The following is a 23,456-nucleotide window of genomic DNA, read 5'->3' as shown; positions in this document are numbered from 1 at the left end:
GTGTGTGTGTGTGTGTGTGTGTGTGTGTGTGTGTGTGTGTGTGTGTGTGTGTGTGTGTGTGTGTGTGGTGAGCGAGGTATGTTTCTGGAAGTGAAACGAGGCAGCAGAAAAACAGAGGTCTGTGATGTTTTTTGTGAAACAGAAGAACAACTATATAAATGCAACGGCCTCCCAAGAAGAGCTCGCCTCTCTCCAGTCATTTAAGCTAAAGTGGGTTATTGAACCTGAGGCTTGTTGCTTCTGCCCTGGGAGACGACAGTCATCCCCCCTGTTTCCTCGACTACGATCTGGGAGCCGACAGGAAAGTCCAACACTGCATGACTGACAATAATGTTTCCAATGCGGAAAAGTTTTACTATAATGAGGTATTACTGGTGTCCAGGGCTCCAGGCTCTATATTTTTTATTTTCAATCCTTTCATGTATCGCCAAGCTCTCTAAGCTAGGCCACACCCAAGTACCCGCAACCATCAATAGCCTTTTATAGTCACAGAAACTCACTGAAAATACTTTTATTATACACAGTGGTGGACGTTTCCATTTCAAGCTATTTGATGTGTACTCCACTATATTTTAAAGATAAATATTTGTAACTACTCTACTCCATTTATTTGAGCTACAGGAGTGACAGGTATATGTAACACCTGATATTGTTTGCTATTTTTCTATACCTTGTCTTTTTAGTACATTTTGATGCCAATCCTTTTTTTTACTTTTATATAGCTAACCTTTTAAATCCAGGACTTGTTCTTGTAACAAAGTATATTAATCCATAGTATTGTTACATTAAATAAAAATAAAAATGTGTGGCCTAGTCAACCTCTTCTACCACTAATATAGGCAAGGAAACCATCATTTCTTGAGAGTAATTCCTCAATGGGACAGATATTTTGGCGGTTTTTCATGCATTAATGAATGTAACTAAGACCTGTAAAAACGTATTTTCGCCAAGAATTTAATTTAGAGTTCAGTGGATTGGCAAGAATGATATTTTTGTTTTTGTCTCACTCGACCTGGCATAAAAAGCTAGTGAAGCTTTTGTTTTGAAAACCTGAGTACATTACTGCGGAAGTCCGGGCTTTTACTTTACCTACCAAAACAAAAAGCTTCTGCGCAGAGTTTAATGGCAGGTCGATTCGACGATGCTGAAGTTGGGTAACATTTAACTCAATCAAAAGCAATGACAAGGCATACAAAGCAACGTTGTTTTTAATAGTTTTGAGGGTCTTTGTTCAGTATTTCCCTCGCTAGAACGTGTTAGCTGTTAGCTAACCGGTTTGGCTGCTTTAAGGTTAATCATCGGTTAGGGAAGTTACCTTGACCTGCTAGTAAACAGTTGTTAATCAATTCATAGAAACTTCTATGACTTTGTGGGTTGAAAAACAAGTTAACTTAAACATCTGCCGCCTGTGCAGATGCCTCGTTCAGAAAAGTCAAACGGAAGAGGGACAAAAAGGTAAGACTGAGACACATTTTCACTTTGTGTAATAATTGTGTACCTTACATGGAATCATTCAAGTGACACAGAAAACTGAAGAAACTCAAAAATACACCTTATAATACAACACTTGATTTTAGTTGAAATGTTCAAAGTGAAAGATGCAAAGTAATGCAATAATTTCACCATAACAAAAGTGTCATAGTTCATGCGTTTGACCACAGGATGTAACTTTAAACATTAAATCCAGATATTGCCATTTTCTAAAACAAATGTATTTCTTGTTTTGCTTCAGACTGAAATTGGACTGGACGTTTGTTCAGAGGTTCTGCAGCATCCAGAGGGTCCTGTTCCCATCATGGACCAGTCAAAGCGCTCTCATGTTTGCCACGCTGCTCGCTGTCACTCTGACAGGTAACTGCTGGAGTCTCATATGTATTTGTGCAACAGAAGAACAGTAACAAAAAGGGGAAATACATTGTCACATCAGATGAAGCAAGCTATCTAATGAAATGAAATGCCTGTTACACGAAGCCTCATAACGAGACACATTCCCTGTGTGTGAGACAATGCCTTTTGTGGCATTGTAAAATGACACTCCAGATAACACCAGAATGCGTACTGTGATTTTTTTTAAGCTCAAAGTTTGGTTTAAAGGTCGCCCAATTGTCTTGTGTTGTTAAATGAGACTGTTATCCTAACAATGTGCTAACTAACACATATTTTTCTGCTTCAGAGCAGCTGATCATTTACCAGGTGGGAGTCCTCCCCAGCCGCTTCTACAATGTGCTCGCAGACAAAGATAACTCCGGCTTCAAGAGTCTGGTGGGCACCGCCTTGATGCTCATCGTGATCAACTCCACAGTAAGACAAAGCAGTTGACCTCCACACTGATATTAGTTTTAACCAACAAAGTTAAAAAATAGTTTGACCCTCTGTGTGTCATGCTTACACTTTTGCTGTGCAGGGTGAGTCATTTAAGCATGGGACCCATTATATTAATAATAATATTACACCATATCCAGGAACTTGTTATTGTGTCTATTTAGGAATATCATTTATATTTCAAAATTACTTTCATCATAAAAAAAATCCTATATGTTCAATACTTCACATGATCTGCTTGGATTACATGTGTGCTGCTGAATCTAAATACATAGTCAGGTACATTATTTCCCATATTTGTATTGTATGACATCATGTTTGGTTTTGGATTGTTGTTATAATAGGTAATGGAACATTTATAAGGTCAGGTCAGCCGGAAATTTTCATTTTACAGCCTCCCCTAAGTCTCATGAAGATTGCTATAAAACTACTGTTTATTGTCTCTGTGTTCCCTATTGACAATCTCTCCCTTCTTTGTTCCTCTCTCCCTCTCCCAGTTGAAAAGTGTCGACCAGTACATTTGTAACCTGATGTATTTGAGCTGGAGGAGGACGCTGACTGAGAGCCTCCATACGTCCTACTTCCAGGGCCGAGTCTATTACACACTCAATGTCCTCCGAGAGGATATAGACAACCCGTAAGCTCTGATGCTTTTTCCTCTGAGTAGTCTCATATAATGCTGTTTCATTGAATGAAGACATAAACATTTATCAATACATCACCATACGGTTTGATGAGAAAATAATATAGAATATATTTATTAGGGTTAATTATGAACTTTCTTGAATTGAATTATTTTCTTTCTGTCTACTTGCAGAGACCAGCGGATCAGTCAGGATGCAGAGCGGCTGTGTAAGCAGATGAGCACCATGGCCAGTCGCTTGATTGTGTCACCGTTCACACTGACCTACTACACCTACCACTGCTTCCTTAGGTGTGTTTGTAGAGTGTCACACACTTTCACACATGTAATACCTACTCTTCAGAGACATTATGCTCTATCTGAAGATATCACTTTATCACAGCCACAGGTCCTTTTTTATTTATCACGTGTAGACATCCCCTCTTCTCTTTGTGTGTGGATGGTTAGGACTCGAGAAAGGCTAGCTGTTCTTATTAACTTTTATAGTAGCATAGATATCGGTTTTGCTTAAACTTATCATTGTGAAGTTAACGTCGATTGCACAATGTAATGGCTGTGTAATAATGAAAACATCTGCATTTCAACTGGTTCCCTTTTTAATATTCATAATGAAAAAAGAAATAGAAAAGCAGTGTGACATATGTGCAAAGTTGCCATCTCTTTTCCAATGGAATTAGCTAGCACTGGTCCAAAGGTCGCTAAAAGTAACGAGGTGATGTTGATAAACTTGATTATATTTCTTGATATTTACCTGATGGTCTGAATACCTTTTCTAAATGTGTCACAACTAGTAGGCTCTGAGGAAGAGGAGAGCGATTTGGTTGTTATTGAGACAACAGTGGTGGTTGATAAAGTTGTTAAACGCCACGTTTACATACACAGTAGACACAAACTTATATAAATGGTCCCTAAAAAGGTTTTTTATTGCCGTTTGTCAAATGTGAGTCTCTATTTTCCACTGTAACTGAAGCGAAATCACACTTTAACTTCGATTTCCTCGAGTGTTTCATTCTGTATAATTTTACCTTAGTGTTTTAAAAGGGATTTTCTAACTAAAATGGCGTTTCTTTGCAGCACCGGCTGGATCGGTCCTGTGAGTATCTTTGGCTACTTTGTGGTTGGAACCATTGCCAATAAAATCCTCATGGGGCCGATTGTGTCGACTCTGTTTGAGCAAGAAAAACTGGAGGGGGACTTCAGGTGAGTTCACTCAATATGTAAGACAAAGACAAACAATCAATGTATCCCGGTCAATAAAAAAGCAGATCAGAACTGACTAAAAAGTGTTGTCTTTAACAGAGTGGTTGGTCGGGTGTTTTGGGATCTGTTTCATGCAAATCCTTTCGGTGTTATTTTCTTTTGGAAATCAGTCCTTTGTCGAGAGGAAGCATCTTAGTATCCTGGCCCAGTGCCTTTTGCCTCTCAGGAAATGACACAGGATATGCGTCAGCTACAAAAGAGAAATTGTGGTTAAACTGTCCCAAGATAAACCTCGAGGGGCATTTGGAAAGTGACACACCAAGGCCAGGCGCTCTCTCGCAATGTTAACAAAAGTACAAAATCAATTCTGAGTCTACTCCATGTTATTGTGTTCTTCCCTAGCCCATCTCCACCTCACGACCACGTTTCATAAACATCAGTCCTGTAGTTTTTTTGTCTGTAATCCTGCCGATAGACGGACCAAAAAATACATCCGAAACATTACTCCCTGGCTGAGGTTATAATATGTTTTTCTGTTGACGGGCGAATGTGTTTAGACTTAAATTGTGTTGCTTAAGATACGTTTGTTGTGTTTTCAGGTTCAAACACATGCAGATCCGTGTCAATGCAGAGTCTGCAGCGTTTTATAGGTGAGGCTTAAACACATGACTTGTAAACCAACCTTTTTTCTCATTTGTTCTAACAGTCTTTTGAATATCGAATGTCTGAATTGCGTTCCTAAAAATGAAAATGCAGACACTTCTGGAACTTTTAGTATCAGTAAACCGCATATAAACTAAACTCTTGTTTTACTTTCCTGTGATTAATATTAAAAAAAACGACATTATCTGAAACATTCTTAATAATCAAATCACTGAGTTGTGAACATTGCTGCTGTCTGTGTTTTTAGAGCGGGTAAAGTGGAGCACATGAGGACAGACCGCAGACTGCAGGCTCTGCTAGAAACTCAGAAGAGTTTAATAAACAAGGAGCTCTGGCTTTATAGTAAGAGCACCTCACACATGACCACTCTCTCACTGACTCATATCTTTCCTTCATTGCTGTGATTAAACTTGTTAACCTCTGCCCTCTCCTCTCAGTCGGGGTAAACACCTTCGACTACCTCGGAGGCTTCCTCAGCTACATCATAATCGCCATTCCCATCTTCACCGGCCTCTATGACGGTCTTACTCCTGGAGAGCTCAGCGCACTCATCAGTAAGGTAAGCATGTGCTTTTATTTATTGTGTCCCTACTTCTCAGAACCTGCAGTTCTTAAGAAATGTTACTTTGTTCACATACAAAAAAATAATAATAATGTTTTTCTTTTCATGCGGTCAGCAGGTGTGTGAGTTTTACTCCCAGTTTTAATCAACGTTATTAATCAGTCTTAATTTGTCCTCAGGGACATAAATAAAATGAGGGGTAGACAATAAGAGAAAAAAAAGAGTACACTATTTTCAACATTTAAAAAAACTTAAATTGTGAGTTAGTGTATATAGAAAATGGAAAATTAAAATAGTATACATATATTCCTTTTACTTTTAAATTTAGTTGAGAGGTGACAGTGTTTGAAAGGTTTGCCATCAAATAATAGCCAATAAATAGCAAAAAGCTAACAAACATGGTGTAATTTAACCACAAGGTGGCAGCAAAAGCTTTCTCCTGATAAAACAGTCACAGCTTGAATGCCTGTTGATAAACATAGATTTCACTTCTAAAAGATAAGAGATATGTTGTAGCTCCAAACTGTCTCAAGAACATGTAGACAATCACTCATTGTTCCTTGTCCCAACGCTCCTCTTTAAATAATGGTGTCTCTTATTTACTCTCTGCTCCGGTTCTCCCTCTCCTTGTCCATATTCAGAACGCCTTTGTGTGCATCTACCTGATAAATGGCTTCACGCAGCTAATAGACCTGTCCACCACTCTGACAGACGTGGCTGGATACACCCACAGGTAGCACACTGCATACGTTCACTTCCTGGAGGACAGATGATGACAGCAGCGTTTGTGCATGCCATCCACTGAACGTGTGTGTGTGTGTGTGTGTGTGTGTGTGTGTGTGTGTGTGTGTGTGTGTGTGTGTGTGTGTGTGTGTGTGTGTGTGTGTGTGTGTGTGTGTGTGTGTGTGTGTGTGTGTGTGTGTGTGTGTGTGTGTGTGTGTGTGTGTGTGTGTGTGTGTGTGTGTGTGTGTGTGTGTGTGTGTGTGTGTGTGTGTGTGTGTGTGTGTGTGTCAGGATTGGGGAGCTGAGGGAGGTGATGGACGACATACTTCGCACGCAGTGTGACTATGACCCGGCATCAGGGGAGAGCTACGACTTTGACAGGTTTGTGGGAGCACTTTTACTTGAATCTCGGCTGCAATAAAGAACAGTTAAAGACTACAGGAACGTGTGAAGAGACACTTGGCTAAGATTAGATTTTAGAAAAGCAAATAAGATCATACAATGAATGTAAGGTGTTTTGAACAAAGGTTTTCAGCGTTTATTTATTTCTCCACTCAGTGACTTCAACGTCCACGCAGGCCCTGTGGACACCGCCTTCATCCTAGAACACCTCTCGTACAAATCTCCGTTCTCGGACAAGCTGCTGGTGGAGGATCTAAGTCTGAAAATCAGCCAGGGATCAAACCTGCTGGTGGTGGGGAACACAGGCACCGGGAAGACGTCACTCCTGAGGGTCCTCAACCGACTCTGGGAGGCAGAGAGCGGTGAGAGGGCAGCGAGACAAGGCTTTTTTTTAAATTATTGCACATTATCGTAAATTAACTTCATATATATAGCGCATTTTGAAGCTCTCAAAAACCTGTTTACAAACACAACTCAGCATTTACACACAAACTCACACCATGCCATCGTGAGAACTTTGGGGTTACGCTCCGCTTGGAGGACGACCATCGACCTCTCCACCTCAGCCCCATTAGTCAAATGATTCAGAAAACATTAGTAGCCTCATGACACCTGCGTCCTCTCTCCTCAGGTTTTGTCCAGATGACCACGTGTTTCGGGCCCAGAGGAACCCTCTTCCTGCCTCAGAAACCGTACCTCACCGATGGCACGCTGCGGGAACAGGTAGCTGTCTCCTCTTCTGTGTTGTGTCTCTATTGAGCCGGCAACGTGTTGGACAATTAATGTACAAGTGCTTGTTCCCGAAGGAATCAAATGTACCAAAAATTAACTAACTTTTCTCCGACAGGTCATCTACCCGTTGAAAGATATTTACCCTGCATCAGGTATCGGTTTTCACTCTCCCTGAACTGTAAATGTACCTCTTCAACATTTAACGGCTATATAACTTAATTGTTTAATATCAAATGTTTCCCAATAGAAAAAGGGTGTTTGATCAAAGCAGCTCTTTAATACAAAAATAATAATAATAATACATGTATCTTTGTATTATTCTAAACTTGAGTCTTGGAATTAGTTTGTAATCTGAGTTATATGGAGAGATATTCATAAAGTGAGTTTTGTTTTGTTTAGGGTCAGTGGACGATGACAGAATCATACAATTCTTGGAACTTGCTGGAGTGGTAAGTTCATCCCACTGTTATCCTGTAACCTCTTAGCATACAACTTCAAAATGTGCCTAACCTTGGATCAGTCTTCCTCCACTACAGCCTCTGAAAGACTAAGTGTTTGCTGAATTGGTTAAAATGCTTTTACGTTTGAATTAAACATCCATTAATCCTGATTTAAACTTCTATCTGGGCTCCAGTCCAGTCTCGTGGAGCGGACCGGCGGGCTCGATGCACAGGTGGACTGGAACTGGTAAGAGAGGGAAAAACTGGCAAAGCCAAGCAATAGATGTATGTATTACTTCTCCAAACATTCGATAAGGGGATGCAGGTCTGAACGAGTTTCTCTCTGCAGGTATGATAGTCTGTCTCCGGGGGAAATGCAGCGTCTTTGCTTTGCCCGACTCTTCTACCTGCAGCCAAAATATGCAGGTGTGTTCTTCTCGGTTTATGTCAGGCTGAGGGATCAAGACCGTTTCAGCCCACTCTAGCACCTACATCGAGCTTTTCAGATGTTATTATGTTATTATTATGCCAACTGTTAGGGGAGACTCAGGCCAAGTAATAACTCATATTTACATTTGTATTAAAAAAAACTCTTCTCTCAGTGCTGGATGAGGCCACCAGTGCTCTGACGGAGGAGGCAGAGGCTCAGCTGTACCGCACCTGTAAACAGCTCGGCATGACTCTGATCAGTCTGGGGCACCGCAGCAGCCTGGAGAAGGTACACTGGAAACACACACACACACACTCACACTCACACACACACACACACACACACACACACACACACACACACACACACACACACACACACACACACACACACACACACACACACACACACACACACACACACACACACACACACACACACACACACACACACACACACACACACACAATTTGCACCAAGCAATTTAGAGAATAAAAATTGAGAAATATGGAAACTGCCAAAGAATGACCTAAAATGATCTATATCAAATGATGTATATAGTCAAATATCACAAATGACAAACTTCCCCTCGGGGGTTTACAATCTGTACGGCATTCAACAAATTATTTAATGAGACACTTTGACAAGAAAAAACTACTAAATTAGACTCAGAGGAAGTAATAGGAATGAATTTGAAAACTTGTATTTATGATGTGTATTCAAAGCTTTTCCGTGTCAGATGATTTGGTTTCAATATGTCAATTGTCCTTACATTTGAACGCCTTGCTTTGTTTTCAAATCGTCCTGATATATTAAGGAAATGAACTCTGTCTGTCCCTCTGGTTCTCACAGTACCATGATGTCCAGCTGAAACTATGTGGAGGAGGCCAGTGGGAGATAACCAAGCTAAAGGGAGGCAGTGGGATTCTCAGAGAAGAAGCTCTGTGACATGCAGAGCCCTCTTCTTCAGTGTGGGAGACAAGGACAGACACACTCCTGAATTCCTGTTCACACACTCGCATTCTTTGATGTAAGGTCCTTTGTAAACCAAATCCTGCAGTGGAGGTGGAACACTGGGCTCTTCCAGTTTCGGTTTACTCATGGGTCATTGAGGCAGAGCTCAACCCAAATGTTCTGGATCCAAAAAGGTTTCGGGGGAGGAACGCTCTGAGTGAATTCACATATCATGAAAACACACGAGGAAAGAAAAAAAGACACTTTATACTCAGTTCATCTTGTGTGCCTTTTAAAGTTGTTTATTGTCTTATGTTTACAATCACTACATTGGGAAAATGAGTTCCAATAATGTGACTCCTTCCAAGATTACATTTGTGAATACCTGATTTCATAAAATGTCATATTTACAAAGAAAGCAAAGAGAAAGTTTGGCCTCTAAAATCATTTTTTATACAATTGCACACGCCTGGTTAAGTGACGGAGAGTATCGTGCGAGCGTCACATATTCTTCATTAGATGGGAATGTTTTCTGGGAACACTTCATGACGGTTGTTGTTTGCCACACAGCTCACGGTGACCTTGGATGATTTCCTGAACTGCTGCGGGGTCGTCCAGCGTGCTGAGGTCCCCCAGCCCGTCCAGGTCTCGCTCCACCACCTTACGCAGCACCCGCCGCATTATCTTTCCTGAGCGCGTCTTCGGCAGCCGCTGGACGAACTGTGAGAATAACATGAGGAAACTAGGTATAAGTTAGTCTAATAGAAATAGTTCCGATTGTTTGACTTTGGATTAGTAACTCATACACTTAATGTTTAACCTGCAGTTAATTATGGTCGCAGTTTAGAGAGAGTTTGTATCTTGTTGGTCGAACGCACTTATTGTAAGTCGCTTTGGATAAAAGCGTCAGCTGAATGCAATGTAAAGAGAAAGACAGAAGCAACAGCACAGGAGAAAAACGTTTAACCTTTGTGGACGGCTGAAGCAACTTAACGTATTTTGGCAACCCCAAGAAAACATGGCAGTTTGAAGTGTACGCTATATTACAAATATTTTCAAGACATAGTCATGAGACAGCCCTTTCCAAAAAGGAACTGAAACCGTTATCTAATGCTCTCTTTAAAGGAACCAGACTCCATTTTTAAAAAAAAAACTAAAAAAAAACATTTGACCCCAACTGTCAACTGATGCCAGGATTTTAGTTTATTTCTCTTATTGTGTGATTTTGTTGAATTAAAATCATGAAAAAATAACTTGGTATCATACCTAGAAAGGACTATCCGACAGCAAGATACAAGCAGTGAAAGTTTTCCAAAAATAGGTGGCTTAGACTTTGGTTGCTCCTGTGCCGGGACACCTGTTTCAGACCCGGTTCCAGAACAAAATCACTCAGGGTGCATCTGAGATTAGAGAGGGTGCAGTGGTAAAATGCTATTTTTATAAGTGGGGAGTGGACTTAACACCCTCTAGGGGGGTCCTCACCTCCTCTAGGCGGGTCCGGGGGCATGCCACCCCGGGGAGGACTTTTTTTTTAAATATTGAAGTGAAAAGCATCAATCTGGTGCACTTTGAGAGCAACATTAAGAGATATATGGATCTATGTGCTCTTTGCTTGATTCATGCCTTCCCAGTCTATTATCACGTGAAAGAGCATGGCGCCAGTTGTTGTAGCCAGTTTTGGTGAAGGCATCTGACTTACTCGAACCGAAATGTCTACATGCATAGCAGAAGATGGCATCTTTTTTACAGGAATATTCCAGCCAATCTCTGTTTTGAGACCATGAGCTGCAAAATGAGCGCCTTACCCCACTGTACAGGCGAGTTGGGTACTTTTTTTAAATATACCTGGGCAGGCTCTGTTTTACCAAGGTCCTCTGGCACTTGGGGGCCGCCGAGGGGTGGCGGTGTTTGGGGCAACGAAGGCGGCTGCTCCGCCTCCGTGGGCGAGGCAGGCAAAGCCGGGGAGTCGGCCGTTAGTGTCCACGACAGTGGCCGCGGGTAACGTAATGTCCCCATCATCTGAACTGTTATTACCTGCAGTAGATGCAGTGTTACTGCTGGCGATAAGGGCTGGTTGTTTTAACCATTTTCTGATGTCCATCACTGACTGCTGTGTAAACACTTTGCAAATGACGAACGTGTACCTGACATAATAACCATACTTACCGTTTAAATTCAAATAAATGCAGCAGACAATTTATTTAACCACAATTACAATTTATTTTATTCCAACTATATTCTTATTATTATTCTTATTATTATTATTATTATTATTACTACTACTATTATTATTATATATGTAATATTTTTCACTTTTTTCACTTTTCATTTTTCAAATGAGGGTGCATAACAACACAACTGAGGGTGCAATGCACCCTTATGCACCCCCGTAGAACCGGGCCTGACCTGTTTGCTTCTCTAAACTGGGGATGTGCCACCGTTTACTGCAGGTATAACACTATGGATAAGTACCTCGTACAACCCCACTTCAAACAACCTGTACTTTACCACTAATATTTGTTTGCGATTTAATGCCAGTGAGAGAGAGTTACCTGGATGAAATCTGCACAGGCGTACTTGGCGATCTTTTTCGACACCATGTTGTTTAGCTGCTGAGACAGATCTGCTTCCTGATCGTCCGCGTCCTTTTTTAGCACCACAAAGGCATACACACCTGACAACAAAGAGACAAATCCTTACTATGGTGGACATTATAAGTTAACATTGAGTATTCTTTTTTAATATAATGTTGGGAAGACATTTTTTGACTCAAAATATATTTTCTGCCACCTTGTCCTTTAATGTCATGCGAGTATCCGATGACAGCAGACTCGGCCACTGCAGAGCATTGATTCTGTTTCAGGGATCAAAAAAAGAAAATAGTTTGTACAAATCACTGCTAAAAACATTTTAAGAAATAACTTTATTTACTCCTTTAATGCTTTTATAAACAACTATGGACATATTGGCCATTTAGATAACTTTGTTCTTTATTTCAGCCCACTAAAAACATAGTTTTAGCTGTATGTTGGGGAAGAACAGACACACATGTTTATCATTGTTTTGACCTACCACCACGTCCTCTATCTCTGCTGTCCCAATCCTGTGACCGCTCACATTGATGACATCATCAAGGCGTCCAGTGATCTGGTAATACCCCTCCTTAGAGCGATAGGCGCCATCTCCTGTAAAGAAATAACCTATTGGCACAAAGAGTTATAGATTTAGAGACTGAGTTTTGGTCTTTACCAAAAACCAAAATCGTAAGAATTGAGTAACACGGTTTACCAGGATGAGGCTGACAGTAGGTCTCAATAAATCTCTGGTGGTTGTTGTGAATGGTGCGGGCCATACCAGGCCAAGGCTGAGCTAAACACAGAGCTCCTGATGCAGGGTTTGAGGTCACCACTTTTCCCTGAGGAGAATTTATGGTACCACTTTACAATAAAACTATCCTTATAAAGGGTTTACGAATAGTTTGTAATTAATTTATTAATTAGGTTGTGAACACTTTATAAATCCTTAATAAGCTTTTATAAGACGTGAAATAAACAGGGCAACTGTGACCGGTTGCTTGCCAAATAGTGAGCCCACATTTATCTGTACTGCTAAGCCTTATTAGAAATGGTAGTAACTCATGAATAAATGGGAATGTGTTTTACACTTTACAACAAGGCTCCCTTTTGGCAACTATAAATGTTGGTGACTCGTAAATAAATGGTCATAAGAGATGCCAAGAAACATCAAGATGGAAGGGGGGAATCAACTCCGTGAACAACAGATACCAAGGATACTGGCTGATGAAGAAAACGAAGTAAGCTAGGTAGCCAATATAAGGCTTAGTCATCTTGCCAATATTGCCCTATGTTAGAACTGGTTTATAAATGGTTCTTAATGATTAATAAAGTGTTTACAACCTAATTAATAATCTAATTATAAACCCTTTATAACCCTTTATTTACCCTTTTTTACTCCTTTATAAGGGTAGTCTTATTGTAAAGTGGTACCGAATTGGGTAAAAGGTGATCAACGTTTACACAAACAGTAAATGTCTAATATACAGAAAATCATTTTTGTGAGTGCAAAAAACATATTAAATTCCTGTCATGGTGAGGGAGATGTGATTGAGGTACAAACTAAACAAGAATGAAACAAAACCTACAGAATCTTCCTCTTAAATTAGGAAAACAGGCACAAGAAGAATGCCACAGTGAGGCCTGTGAAACCACTTTCCAAATGCTGTGTGTTTCTGTTTGAGAGGAAGCATGATGAGCTCAGCACACTCCAACTGTCTGCACAATCTGTGCGTTTCAAAAGCAACCGCAATAGCCACACAAAATACAATGACAGATTTTTTAATAGGGAGTTTGGCACAAACAGATTGGGCCTGACGGGTGGGAGCAGGGCGAGTATCAAAAGTGACACAGCTGGTGAGTATTTTATAATCCTAATCTGACCCTCGCTCAGGCCGTTCCCAGCCATAAAACCTTTTCAGGGACAACATGCCCCCCCCACACACACACCTCGGTGTCCATGAGCACGGGCTTAATGCCGAAGAAAGGTCTCATAGCCATTCCTGGGACAATCTCTGCGCCTGGGTCCGAAGGCCGTGGGGTGATGCAGATGCCACCTGTCTCTGAGAACACAGAGCAAAACAGGGCAGATTAGAAACCAGCTGTCAATTACTATATGTGTAATTATTATAATATTTATTCAATATGATCAACGAATCAATTAAAAAGCTATCCAGAAGAATGGGTATATCAAGGGTATATATTAAGACTAATCTGTTTGGAAAAACATAAATACAATCTGAATTGTATCAACTACATCTTGTATAGCACTGCAGATGCGCCAATACAGAGTGTAAAAATAAAAAAGTGACAGAAGGAAAGTATAGATGACAGAGCCAACTAACAGTCTGTAAATCTGGCATAAGCCTGTCTCATTGCTACAGATTTATATTTTGGAGTTACAGCCATACTAAGTAAATTAAATTAAATTAGGTCTGCCTAAACTTCAGGGGCCCCAGTAATCCGCCTGGTGGTGTTGGTTGCAACAGTGCCGGATACAGCAGAGGGGATCCGTTATAAAGTAGGACACAACAGATGATCCCACAGTAGCATTAGCAGCTAACATCCTGTTCAAATCAACTGTGGAAATTGTACACAACTATGATTTTAATGATTACTTGTTTAGCTTACTTCCTTTTACTGCAAGTTATTTTATATACCCTACTATAAAATGACATGATTGGGCTTTTTCTTTACAGTACTATGACCTTTTAGTCTTTTACAACATACTACAGTATGACTTATCTTTAATCAGAAACTATACTAACTTCTTTCACTTTTTTATGGCATTTTAGGGACGTAGTATACTATTACTTTGCATGGCTTGCTAATCTATGACTATCCTTTAACTTTCTATTTGCTGTTCTCTGCAGGATCTGATCACAAGTCCACAAGTTTGGCTTCAAAGGACTGAGAGCCTGTTAGTTGCAGGGCGCCATGGCAACACATTTTGCTCGCCTATTTCAACCGGCTCTGTGTCAGTGCAGTGTGAGCCTTGTGGGCAGCAAACAGCCCCCTAAAGGAGGCCCCCTTTCTCCCTGTGATGTTGATGGGAACAGTACCCACACTGTGATACAACTGAGCGGGTTGAAAATCTTCAAAGCATTTATTTATTGGTATTTGTTTACTAGGTTATGCTCCTCAGATGAAGTTGTATAGGGCGTGGTAAGAAGTTAGGTGCTTCTTCCTTTAGATCTGAAAACACCTGCTACTATCCTTCATGAACAGATTATATTAAGATCAATTGTTACTTATAAATTCCTGTAACAATATGTTACAGGCTATCAACTTTTTGTGTAGTTTTTTGCATATATTCGACATGCGATACGTTGTTTTTTTCTCATATTTTCTAAATACTACACTATGTAGCCACTTCTCATCCTCCTCCATACTCTCACCTCTGTAGTCCTGTGTGAACCAACATGTAGGCCGTATGCCAACAGCAGATCAAAATCAAATGTTCTCTCGTAACAGGCTACTTGCTACCAGATCAACCAAATGGCATTTATGAATAATACCACTTAGTCCTGATTGGAAAAACTGGTGCGGGAAAATAATATAATCCTTTTTACTGAAGTAGGGTATTTGGGTCATATCTGTGTCTGTAATTCTCAAGCTCATGATGTTCTAATGTTTAATTATCATCCATTAATTATAGATTTTTGACATGTGTATGGTAATTACCGCAGCTTTGCTCCATTTGGTCATTACTCAATCTAATTTAGGGGACTGAGGATAAAACACAGTGTCAGTGGGGTCGTTTGTTTATCCGCAAAATTGAATTTATTAGCAAAATCAGCTGATTTCAAACAAGTTGTCGTTAGTTCCCACCCTAAGCTGCTTTAGTAAGGGAATAGTTGTTATTTTTGCAGTGACATCCGTGGTAATCTAAACATGGAGGACAATTTTGTTGAGTCTCACAAAATGCAATTACTGTACATATACTTTCACTGTAATGTATTCTGACACAATTTAGTCAGTAAAATATACAGTGTATAATTTATTTCACTGTGTCGTCGTGAGCAATATAATTAAAAAAATATTTATATTTAAATGTTTCAATTTAATATCTTATTAAAGAGGGCATCAAATATCAAAAATAAATATATTATTACTTTGACAACTCATATATATTTTCTTTCCTATATCTCTATGTTCAATATGGAGGGAAGTTGAAGACCGTTTTTACATTTGACACCGTTCTGGGAGGAGCACAATCTGCATTATAGAGGAGTCTGATAGTGGGAAGTAGATAGAGTAATCTGAGTCACTCCAGGCAACCGTTTTTCACTTTGTTGTTTGGTTTTTATTGCACCCATAAATCTGCATTCCTTTGGTCAGATTTGATCCAAAGTTCAACTGGTTTATGTACGCTTTTCCGCAAACAAAATGCAGTGATGAATTTATTCCCGATGCACTTCTCCACAAGTTGAATGTAGTTCATGCCTTTGCTACCAAAATCACATCTTCGATTATAAGAGTAAAACATCTGGTTTAAATCAGGAGTCCAGAGGGAAGTGGGAACTCTGTTCCTCTTTGCGTGTGTGCGTGCGTGCGTGCGTGCTTGTGTGCGCGCGTGTGTGTGTGTACTCTATACACACCCGCATGCTTTAGCAATGTGTATATATAAGCAGTTGGAGAGTCATAGCTCTCCCCTTTAAGAGTGGCTGAAGGTCCATTTTAGGGCCTGCATACGTGGCTTTGTTTGAGGAAGAATTTGTGAACCTAACCCCCCCGACAAGCAATGCAATGCTACTGTGAGACTCAGAGCATGAGACAAAACCAAGCTCAATGTCAACACAATACATTTGATTAATTTAAATTGATGGAACACTTTTCTGGTTAGAAGGGAAACTAAAGGGAAATACTGTAAAACAATATGAGGCATTATTTAACTAATTAAGGGATTTTGGAGTAAACTGCAGACACAAATATATAAAGTTAGTAAAATAAACACTAAATGTGTATATTAGAAGTTTTCTTTGCACAAGGCGGAAAGAAGACGATGTTAAGAAAGCAAAATAGCTGTATAAAAACAGAGACCGAGAACAACAACATTTGTGTCGACCAAAAAGTGTCAGCAAAAATCTGATAGATCCCACAATTGAGGGTATTCCTGTTACCTGTTTGCCACCAGGTGTCCACCACAGGGCAGCGTCCGTCCCCCACCACTCGGTGGTACCACTCCCACGCTTCAGTGTTGATGGGCTCCCCCACTGCAGACAGCCAGGGACAACATCCATCATTATATATTACAATATATTATCGTTTGTGATTTAGCTGTAAGCTTCATGACTCGAATGAACAGGTGTGTGTGTGTGTGTGTGTGTGTGTGTGTGTGTGTGTGTGTGTGTGTGTGTGTGTGTGTGTGTGTGTGTGTGTGTGTGTGTGTGTGTGTGTGTGTGTGTGTGTGTGTGTGTGTGTGTGTGTGTGTGTGTGTGTGTGTGTGTGTGTGTGTGTGTGTGAGAGAGTGAGAGAGATCTCCTCCTCCGGCATGCTGGGCTTTGCTATGGCATGCTCACATACCAGCATAGGCTTGACTTTCAATATCCTTACAGTACGTAACACTTGTGTGCTTAAAGGACAGGAACTGTATGGTAACTTGGAATGTGTGTTTGTGTTATGTTCCTTTAATGCCCAGCTCTTGTGTACATGATAGTATTTCCAAGCGTCATGTTTGGCATACCAGAGCCGAGGGTTTTGAGGGTCGAGCGGTCATATTTCTGCACCCACTGGTCTCCGTACTTCAGCAGCAGGCGGATTGCTGTGGGAGCTCCGTAAAACTGGTTTATCTTAAGTCTCTGAACCATCTCCCAGTACCTTCCTATAGAAAAAAGTGTAAGTTATCATGGTCCAAAGACATATTATATAATATGTTGAGAAGGTATTGCATTCTCAGATAAAGCAGAGGCCTGAGAACTGAAGACTCTTTATTCCTGTTGTAGTTTCTCCTTGATAATAACAAGGTGACACACATGTAGTGACATGTGTAAGTTCTAATTGTAGTGTGGGTGATAAGCAGAGTTCAAATCCAACTGTAAGCAGTTATTCATAGACAAAGACACATGAGATCGCAGCGCTCTGAACAAAGGACAGGAATATTAAAAATGTCGGTGAACACCCTTTATACAGACATTTATATTACTATTATCATAAAAGGCTCATTATAATGATACCATTAAAGCTAATTCAAATGGTAAACATGTCGAATTTTACAACTATATCTTTTTGTTATTTTAAGATGAGTTTTCCTTTTATTATGAATTAGACATCCAGTCTGACAAATTCAGTTGTTTGCTGATTTTCATACCAGGGTCAGGGTAAATGGGAGTGCTTTCAAACAGGACCGTGGTTCCCCCGTTAGCCAGCGGCCCGTACACACTGTAGCTGTGTCCTGTTATCCAACCGATGTCCGCCACACAGCCGAACACATCTCCGTCCTCGTAGCTGAAGACATACTGGTGATGAGAGGGAACACTGATGGAATGATCGGATAAAAAGAGAAACAGATACTGTGTTTTGTTTCCATTTCCCCTCTGAAAAACCCTAAACAGCAAGCTGAAGAGGTGTGACTATATCTTGAACATTTACATTAACAACTTAACATAAATAAATAATGCTTAAACTAGAATAACTTCATTTGAAACACATCTTTCATTCAAGAAATGGAGAAAAAAGTGCTTCTCAAAAAGACAAATATACATTGAATGAATATTAGAGTGCAAAAGTGATGGAAAATAGATCAATAAATCACACTTAATAATAGAAAGAATAAGATAACGTAGAATGCATCCCATATGATGCAGCAGGTCTCCCTTGAGAAAGAGATCGATGATCTCAATGGGATTCACATGGTTAAATAAAGGTTTTGAAAATAAATAAAACCTGTTAAATAATTATAATTTAAAAAAAGAAAACCAGTTCCCATATTTGCCGCATTCACATTAAACACTGTAGCAACACCAACAAAAGGTATCCACTTTTTTACTTTGTTCTAATCTTTTTTTACAACGTTGATCGAGATATTCCGAGAAAAATGGCACTCGCTACCAAACAAATGGTCAAACAATAAATATTATGTCATATTTTGGCTGTCCAAGGCCGAGGTCATGAAATGCTTCCCACTCTGTATACATTGCAGGTGATGTTGTTGTTTGTTGTTTACCCTGTGTGTGAGGGCAGCGTACAGCAGGTATCCAGCCTGAGTGTGGACGACTCCTTTGGGCTTCCCCGTGCTGCCCGATGTGTAGAGCAGGAACAGAACGTCCTCACTGTCCATGGCCTCCGGCTCACACACCACGTCCTCCTTCAGCATCTCCTGCAGGACACAATGACTTTAGAGGATTTCATCTTTGTCATTCCTATCAAACACAGAAGAGTAGTAGAGCAATAGAATACATAGATTATTTTTGTTATAACTCTGCATTGGACGATTTAAATATTTCAAGTCATGGTTATCCTGGTCAAAATCATTGGGATTCTCGATATTATCCCAATGATTATCAGAATATGCCTAAAACTCTTAAAAAGACACTTCTATTATTATTTTTTAGGTTTTGTTAAGAAACAAATATTTGTATTGAACAACAGATACAACACACACACAATAGGGAGAATCCTTTTTTTTGAAAAACAAACACTAAATCTAATTGATTATCATAAATACCCAAAAATGCATGAATAAATAAACAAATAAATGTATTAATATCAAAAATAATAATAGTATAATAAAAAAATTGCAAATTTGTGGGATTCTTCAAAGAGAATATTCCTGTATTTTTTTAAATCAGTTTTTTTTCCGCAGCAGCTTTTCCAGGTTGATATGCAATACACTTGTTAATCATTCCAGCCCTGTTTAAAACATGGTGCAATTAAATGCAATCTTAATTTGTAGGATGCAAGAGGGGAACAGTCTAACATTCATATAAGTATTAGGATCAGTGTTTAAACGATTACCTGACAGAACAACCAAAGTCCAAATCAGTTGTAGTGAAGTTTTATTCCTAAAGTCTACATTTATTTCTCTTCTTCTGAATCCAGGAGAAAGTGACACAGTGTTGGCATTAATATCTCAATCAGCTGATTGGCTTTCTGCTCTCTCACCTCCTCCATGTCCATGTCCTTGGCTGTCATGGTGACCGGATTCTCTGTTCTCATGGTAACCAACACCTGCTGTACAGAGGGGCAGTCCTTCACGGCCGCGTCCACCGTCCTCTTCAGCTCCGTCACCTTCCCCGCTCTCACACCCTGGTTCACCGTGATCACCGTGCTGGACTGGGCTGAAAACATGTGGAGCATATTCAATAAAATGTACTGCCATTGTCAGTTGTTTATTGCTAGGTAAAAAGCATAAAGCACTCTTTAGTGCACCAGTCAATCCTCAAATTAAATAGAGTTAAATCCCAGATCAAGCGTACGGTAGAGGGCCTTGAACCCGTTTTCTCTTCAGTGATGAAACTGATGTAGCTTAGGAAATAGAGGTAATACTATCTAATTTAACAAACTGTATTTTTGACGACTTTCTATTGAGCTGCTAAGTTCTCACAAGATATAGTCCTTAAAAGGCTAAATGAGGATGTTGTTTTTTAAAGGCAATGATTATTCATACAACACAATCCCTCTCAATCATGATTTATGATGCAATAAGTGTCTGTATCTGTAGAGACCTTGTGACCCTCTGCCTGTATTTCCTCATATTTTCCAGTGTTTGTGTCATTTTGAGGGAAAAAACATGTTTGCGAACACTGTAGCCTTGTTGAGAAAGGAGGCCTGACTTTGAATGTTGTGTAAACTATGAATGTCTGTTGTTGGTGCTGTGCATATAATGTGTACAGTGGGTTCATTACATTTTTTGAAAACAGGGTTAATGAGAGCAGTGAGACCCTTCCAGTGAGGTTCCGGCCTTTAAAGTCAAAACAAGGAGCTGAAAGACTCTAAAATGCTTGTGAATAAAAAGTCATTATTCTCTGACGTAACACAGTCTATTGGTCCATTGTTAAAGAATGGATAAGTTCAGCTCTAAAGTGGGACATCCTCTCACCGTCTCTGATTCGCTCTGCGAGGGCTTCAGCGCTGAACCCGGCAAACACCACGTTGTGAGCCGCACCGATACGGGCACAGGCCAACATGGACGCCACAGCCAGAGGGCAGGGGGGCATGTAGATGGTGACACAATCCCCCTTCTTCACGCCATGCCGTCTCAACAGGTTTCCTAGGCGACATGTCATCTCCAGGAGCTGCCTGTAAAGAGATTATAAATGAAGTACTAACCCACATGAACAAGAGGAGCACGAACAACACACATATGTATTAAATCTAAGCTGCTGACCTGTAGGTGACCTTGATCTCTGACCCCGGTTCATCTCTTTCCCAGATCAGGGCCACCCTCTCAGGACAGGTGTGCACATGTCGGTCCAAGCAGTTCACTGTAGGCGCCATTAACAAACCAGAGACAAACAGATAGTAAATGTAACTTCATCTGCCAAGTCATCGTGCTGTGTTCAAGGAGTGCTTTAATTATATGTGCTGATCAAAACTGGTTGCATAATGATGCCTTCGCTGTCTCATGTTTCATTGAGAGGTTAGGCAAGCAGAGGTGGAAGAAGTACTCAGATTACTGACTCAAGTAAAAGTAGCAATACTACAGTGTAAAAGTATTCACTTACAAGTCAAAATATTGTCACTCAAAACATTTTACTCCATTGAAAGTAAAAAGGTATAAGCATGAAAGAATATTTTAAGTATCAAAAGGATGCGTTTTTTAAAATAGCCATTTTAAGCACCAGATTTTTGTATTATTATATTAAATGTATTCAAATCATTGGGTCATTAATGTGTTCATCACTTCAATGTTGCACTTGGTAAAGGTAGGGTTTATTTGAGTTACTTAAAACAGTACTGGGTTCGAGCTTAAGCTATAATAATATACTATAGGTTATATATAATGTGTGTTGACTTGATTTATATTTTGTATTAATAACCTAAATCTTCAAAGTAACTATGAATGTAGTGGAGTAAAAAGTTGAACATTTGCCTACACAATGTCGTGAATTCAAAGTTTAAAGTAGCTTAATGTCAAGTAAAGTAGAAGTATGTTTTAAGTACAGTACTTAGTTCCATTACACCACTGTTGGCATGTAGCTGTCTCCGATTAAGCCTTCGCTGCATCGATCAGTTCATTCTAACGATCAAATCTATTTCTATGAGTCTAATTATAAGTCATATTCTATTTTAAAGTGATTATATTACCAGACACATTGAGCTGTCCTCCCTCAAACCACTTGATCCTCCCCAGGCTCAGGTCGCAGTCCTGCACGGTGTGGAAGGGTTTGATCCAGCTCAGCCTGTGGCGCGCGGCCGCGGCCCAGAAGCTCGCGCTGTTGGAAACGGAAAACTCCTGCAGGGACGAGCAGTCCTTTACACCTTCAAACCCAACAGCCTCCGGCATTAACGCCGCTACATTACATTTCCATCGACCAAAAACACGGAAATACGACTTAAAGACCCGACGAGCATAGGAAGTAACGATGGTCTTTGAAGTGCACCCGCAGGGGAGCCACATACTGACAGTCAACGTATCCTGTGCAAACTGCGGCTATGTTTGCAAAGAATCTGACTTCGTTTTTACCTATGGTTTTTACGCAGTTTTGGAAGTTACTCTGCTCAACTTTACCGAGGGAAAAGTTGATAAACTTCGTGGACGAAGGGCAGGACGAGTGATGCGTTAAAGGGCGGTACAAAAACCCAATGTGTCGACACTTTTTGCTCCTTGAGCTGCAGCCAAGTTTCATAATCAGTTGTAAAAGAAAGGAAAACCTCTTTTTGTGCAACATGGTGGTTTTTGTTCAGGGGTTTGTTCCAGATATGTTCATGATGCATAATGAAAAATGCATTATGCACAATGATGCATAATGATGCAATACGGCTGACGTATAAGCTCACAGCTTGCCCTAAATGTAGAACTCATGAATTTGAAAATATCCAATGGTGAATAAACATTTCTGAAGTTTGACTACTGGACACAAGATTGGTTTCCAAGATTCAGATATCATGGAGTGGCGATTAGTCCCTCCCCTTCCGGTGGACCTCCATGGGACCTTATTTTGAAAATGGAGAGAGAAAGATTATCTTTCGATCCCGTTTGAATTGTGCCACGAATTAACATATGATGTTTGCCAATTTAAAAGATAATTTTGCAAGTCAAAAAAAATAAATAATGTGTCGTAAAACTGTGAAGTAACACATTTGTTGTTGTTTTGTTGTTAATGTGAAACGCTCAATGAACTACATCTCTGGTCTTGCAGAACAACACACGTCACCAACGTGGCCGTCACTACTGTCTTGTCATCAAAACGATTGACTACCCTCACTATCACCACAATGAAACACGTCCAGAAGAATGTCATGCAAAGCTGCCTGCTTGGCTGCCTGCCTTCCTTTGATTCTCTCTGAACTGCCTGGTCTCTTTAATGTTTAATGTCAACCATTTGTGCAGATAGCATGAAGTAGAAAAAATCGGCGATCGCCGATGCTAGTGTTAGCATTTCTCCCCCGGGCTTAAATTGTGTATTATAGAATGATCACACCGGTGACAGTACTCTTCAAAGGATTCACGAAATATTAATATAATATTAATTCATATTAATACTCTTACTGTTTAACATTTTGGGTTACTTAATATTACTTTGTGGTGACCACCTATTTAACCACTGGGACACAATTCAAACTAGGAACTACAGTTGCGGTTATTGTTCCCACACGGACATGTTATGGGTTACCTATATATAGTGTGTGCCCTCTTGGCTCTCTCTCT

At 40.1% G+C, this 23,456-nt stretch overlaps 2 protein-coding genes across 3 annotated transcripts; one reads left to right on the top strand and one right to left on the bottom strand.

Moving 5' to 3' along the window:
• The first annotated feature begins 1,053 nt into the window (after positions 1 to 1,053).
• On the top strand, positions 1,054 to 9,199 carry abcd4 (ATP-binding cassette, sub-family D (ALD), member 4). 2 transcript variants are annotated; one of them, XM_079646294.1, is made up of 19 exons: positions 1,054 to 1,455; positions 1,733 to 1,851; positions 2,174 to 2,301; positions 2,820 to 2,959; positions 3,140 to 3,256; positions 4,040 to 4,165; positions 4,765 to 4,815; positions 5,076 to 5,170; positions 5,266 to 5,387; positions 6,032 to 6,123; positions 6,405 to 6,494; positions 6,672 to 6,877; positions 7,147 to 7,238; positions 7,363 to 7,399; positions 7,647 to 7,696; positions 7,882 to 7,934; positions 8,037 to 8,113; positions 8,290 to 8,405; positions 8,970 to 9,199. In XM_079646294.1, exons 1-19 carry the CDS (start codon positions 1,415 to 1,417, stop codon positions 9,063 to 9,065), a joined length of 1,848 nt encoding a protein of 615 aa, XP_079502420.1. In that variant the 5' UTR covers positions 1,054 to 1,414; the 3' UTR covers positions 9,066 to 9,199. The 2 variants fall into 2 exon arrangements, with proteins under 2 accessions (XP_079502420.1, XP_079502421.1); XM_079646295.1 differs by lacking the exon at positions 1,054 to 1,455 and having other exon boundaries at positions 2,179 to 2,301.
• A 153-nt stretch (positions 9,200 to 9,352) lies between these two features.
• acss1 (acyl-CoA synthetase short chain family member 1) lies at positions 9,353 to 23,045 on the bottom strand. Its single transcript, XM_079646293.1, has 14 exons — positions 21,893 to 23,045; positions 20,973 to 21,069; positions 20,685 to 20,884; positions 19,748 to 19,923; positions 18,810 to 18,962; positions 17,955 to 18,102; positions 17,331 to 17,468; positions 16,768 to 16,860; positions 13,595 to 13,707; positions 12,360 to 12,486; positions 12,144 to 12,271; positions 11,862 to 11,925; positions 11,624 to 11,745; positions 9,353 to 9,791 (listed from the first exon to the last, which is right to left on the bottom strand). The coding sequence occupies exons 1-14, from the start codon at positions 22,203 to 22,205 to the stop codon at positions 9,615 to 9,617; spliced, it is 2,049 nt and encodes a 682-aa protein (XP_079502419.1). The 5' UTR covers positions 22,206 to 23,045; the 3' UTR covers positions 9,353 to 9,614.
• Between the last annotated feature and the right edge of the window lie 411 nt (positions 23,046 to 23,456).

Source organism: Notothenia rossii (assembly GCF_949606895.1).
Source record: "Notothenia rossii genome assembly, chromosome: 8".
Taxonomy (NCBI): Eukaryota; Metazoa; Chordata; class Actinopteri; order Perciformes; family Nototheniidae; genus Notothenia; species Notothenia rossii.
This window is presented reverse-complemented; position numbering and strand designations above follow the sequence as displayed.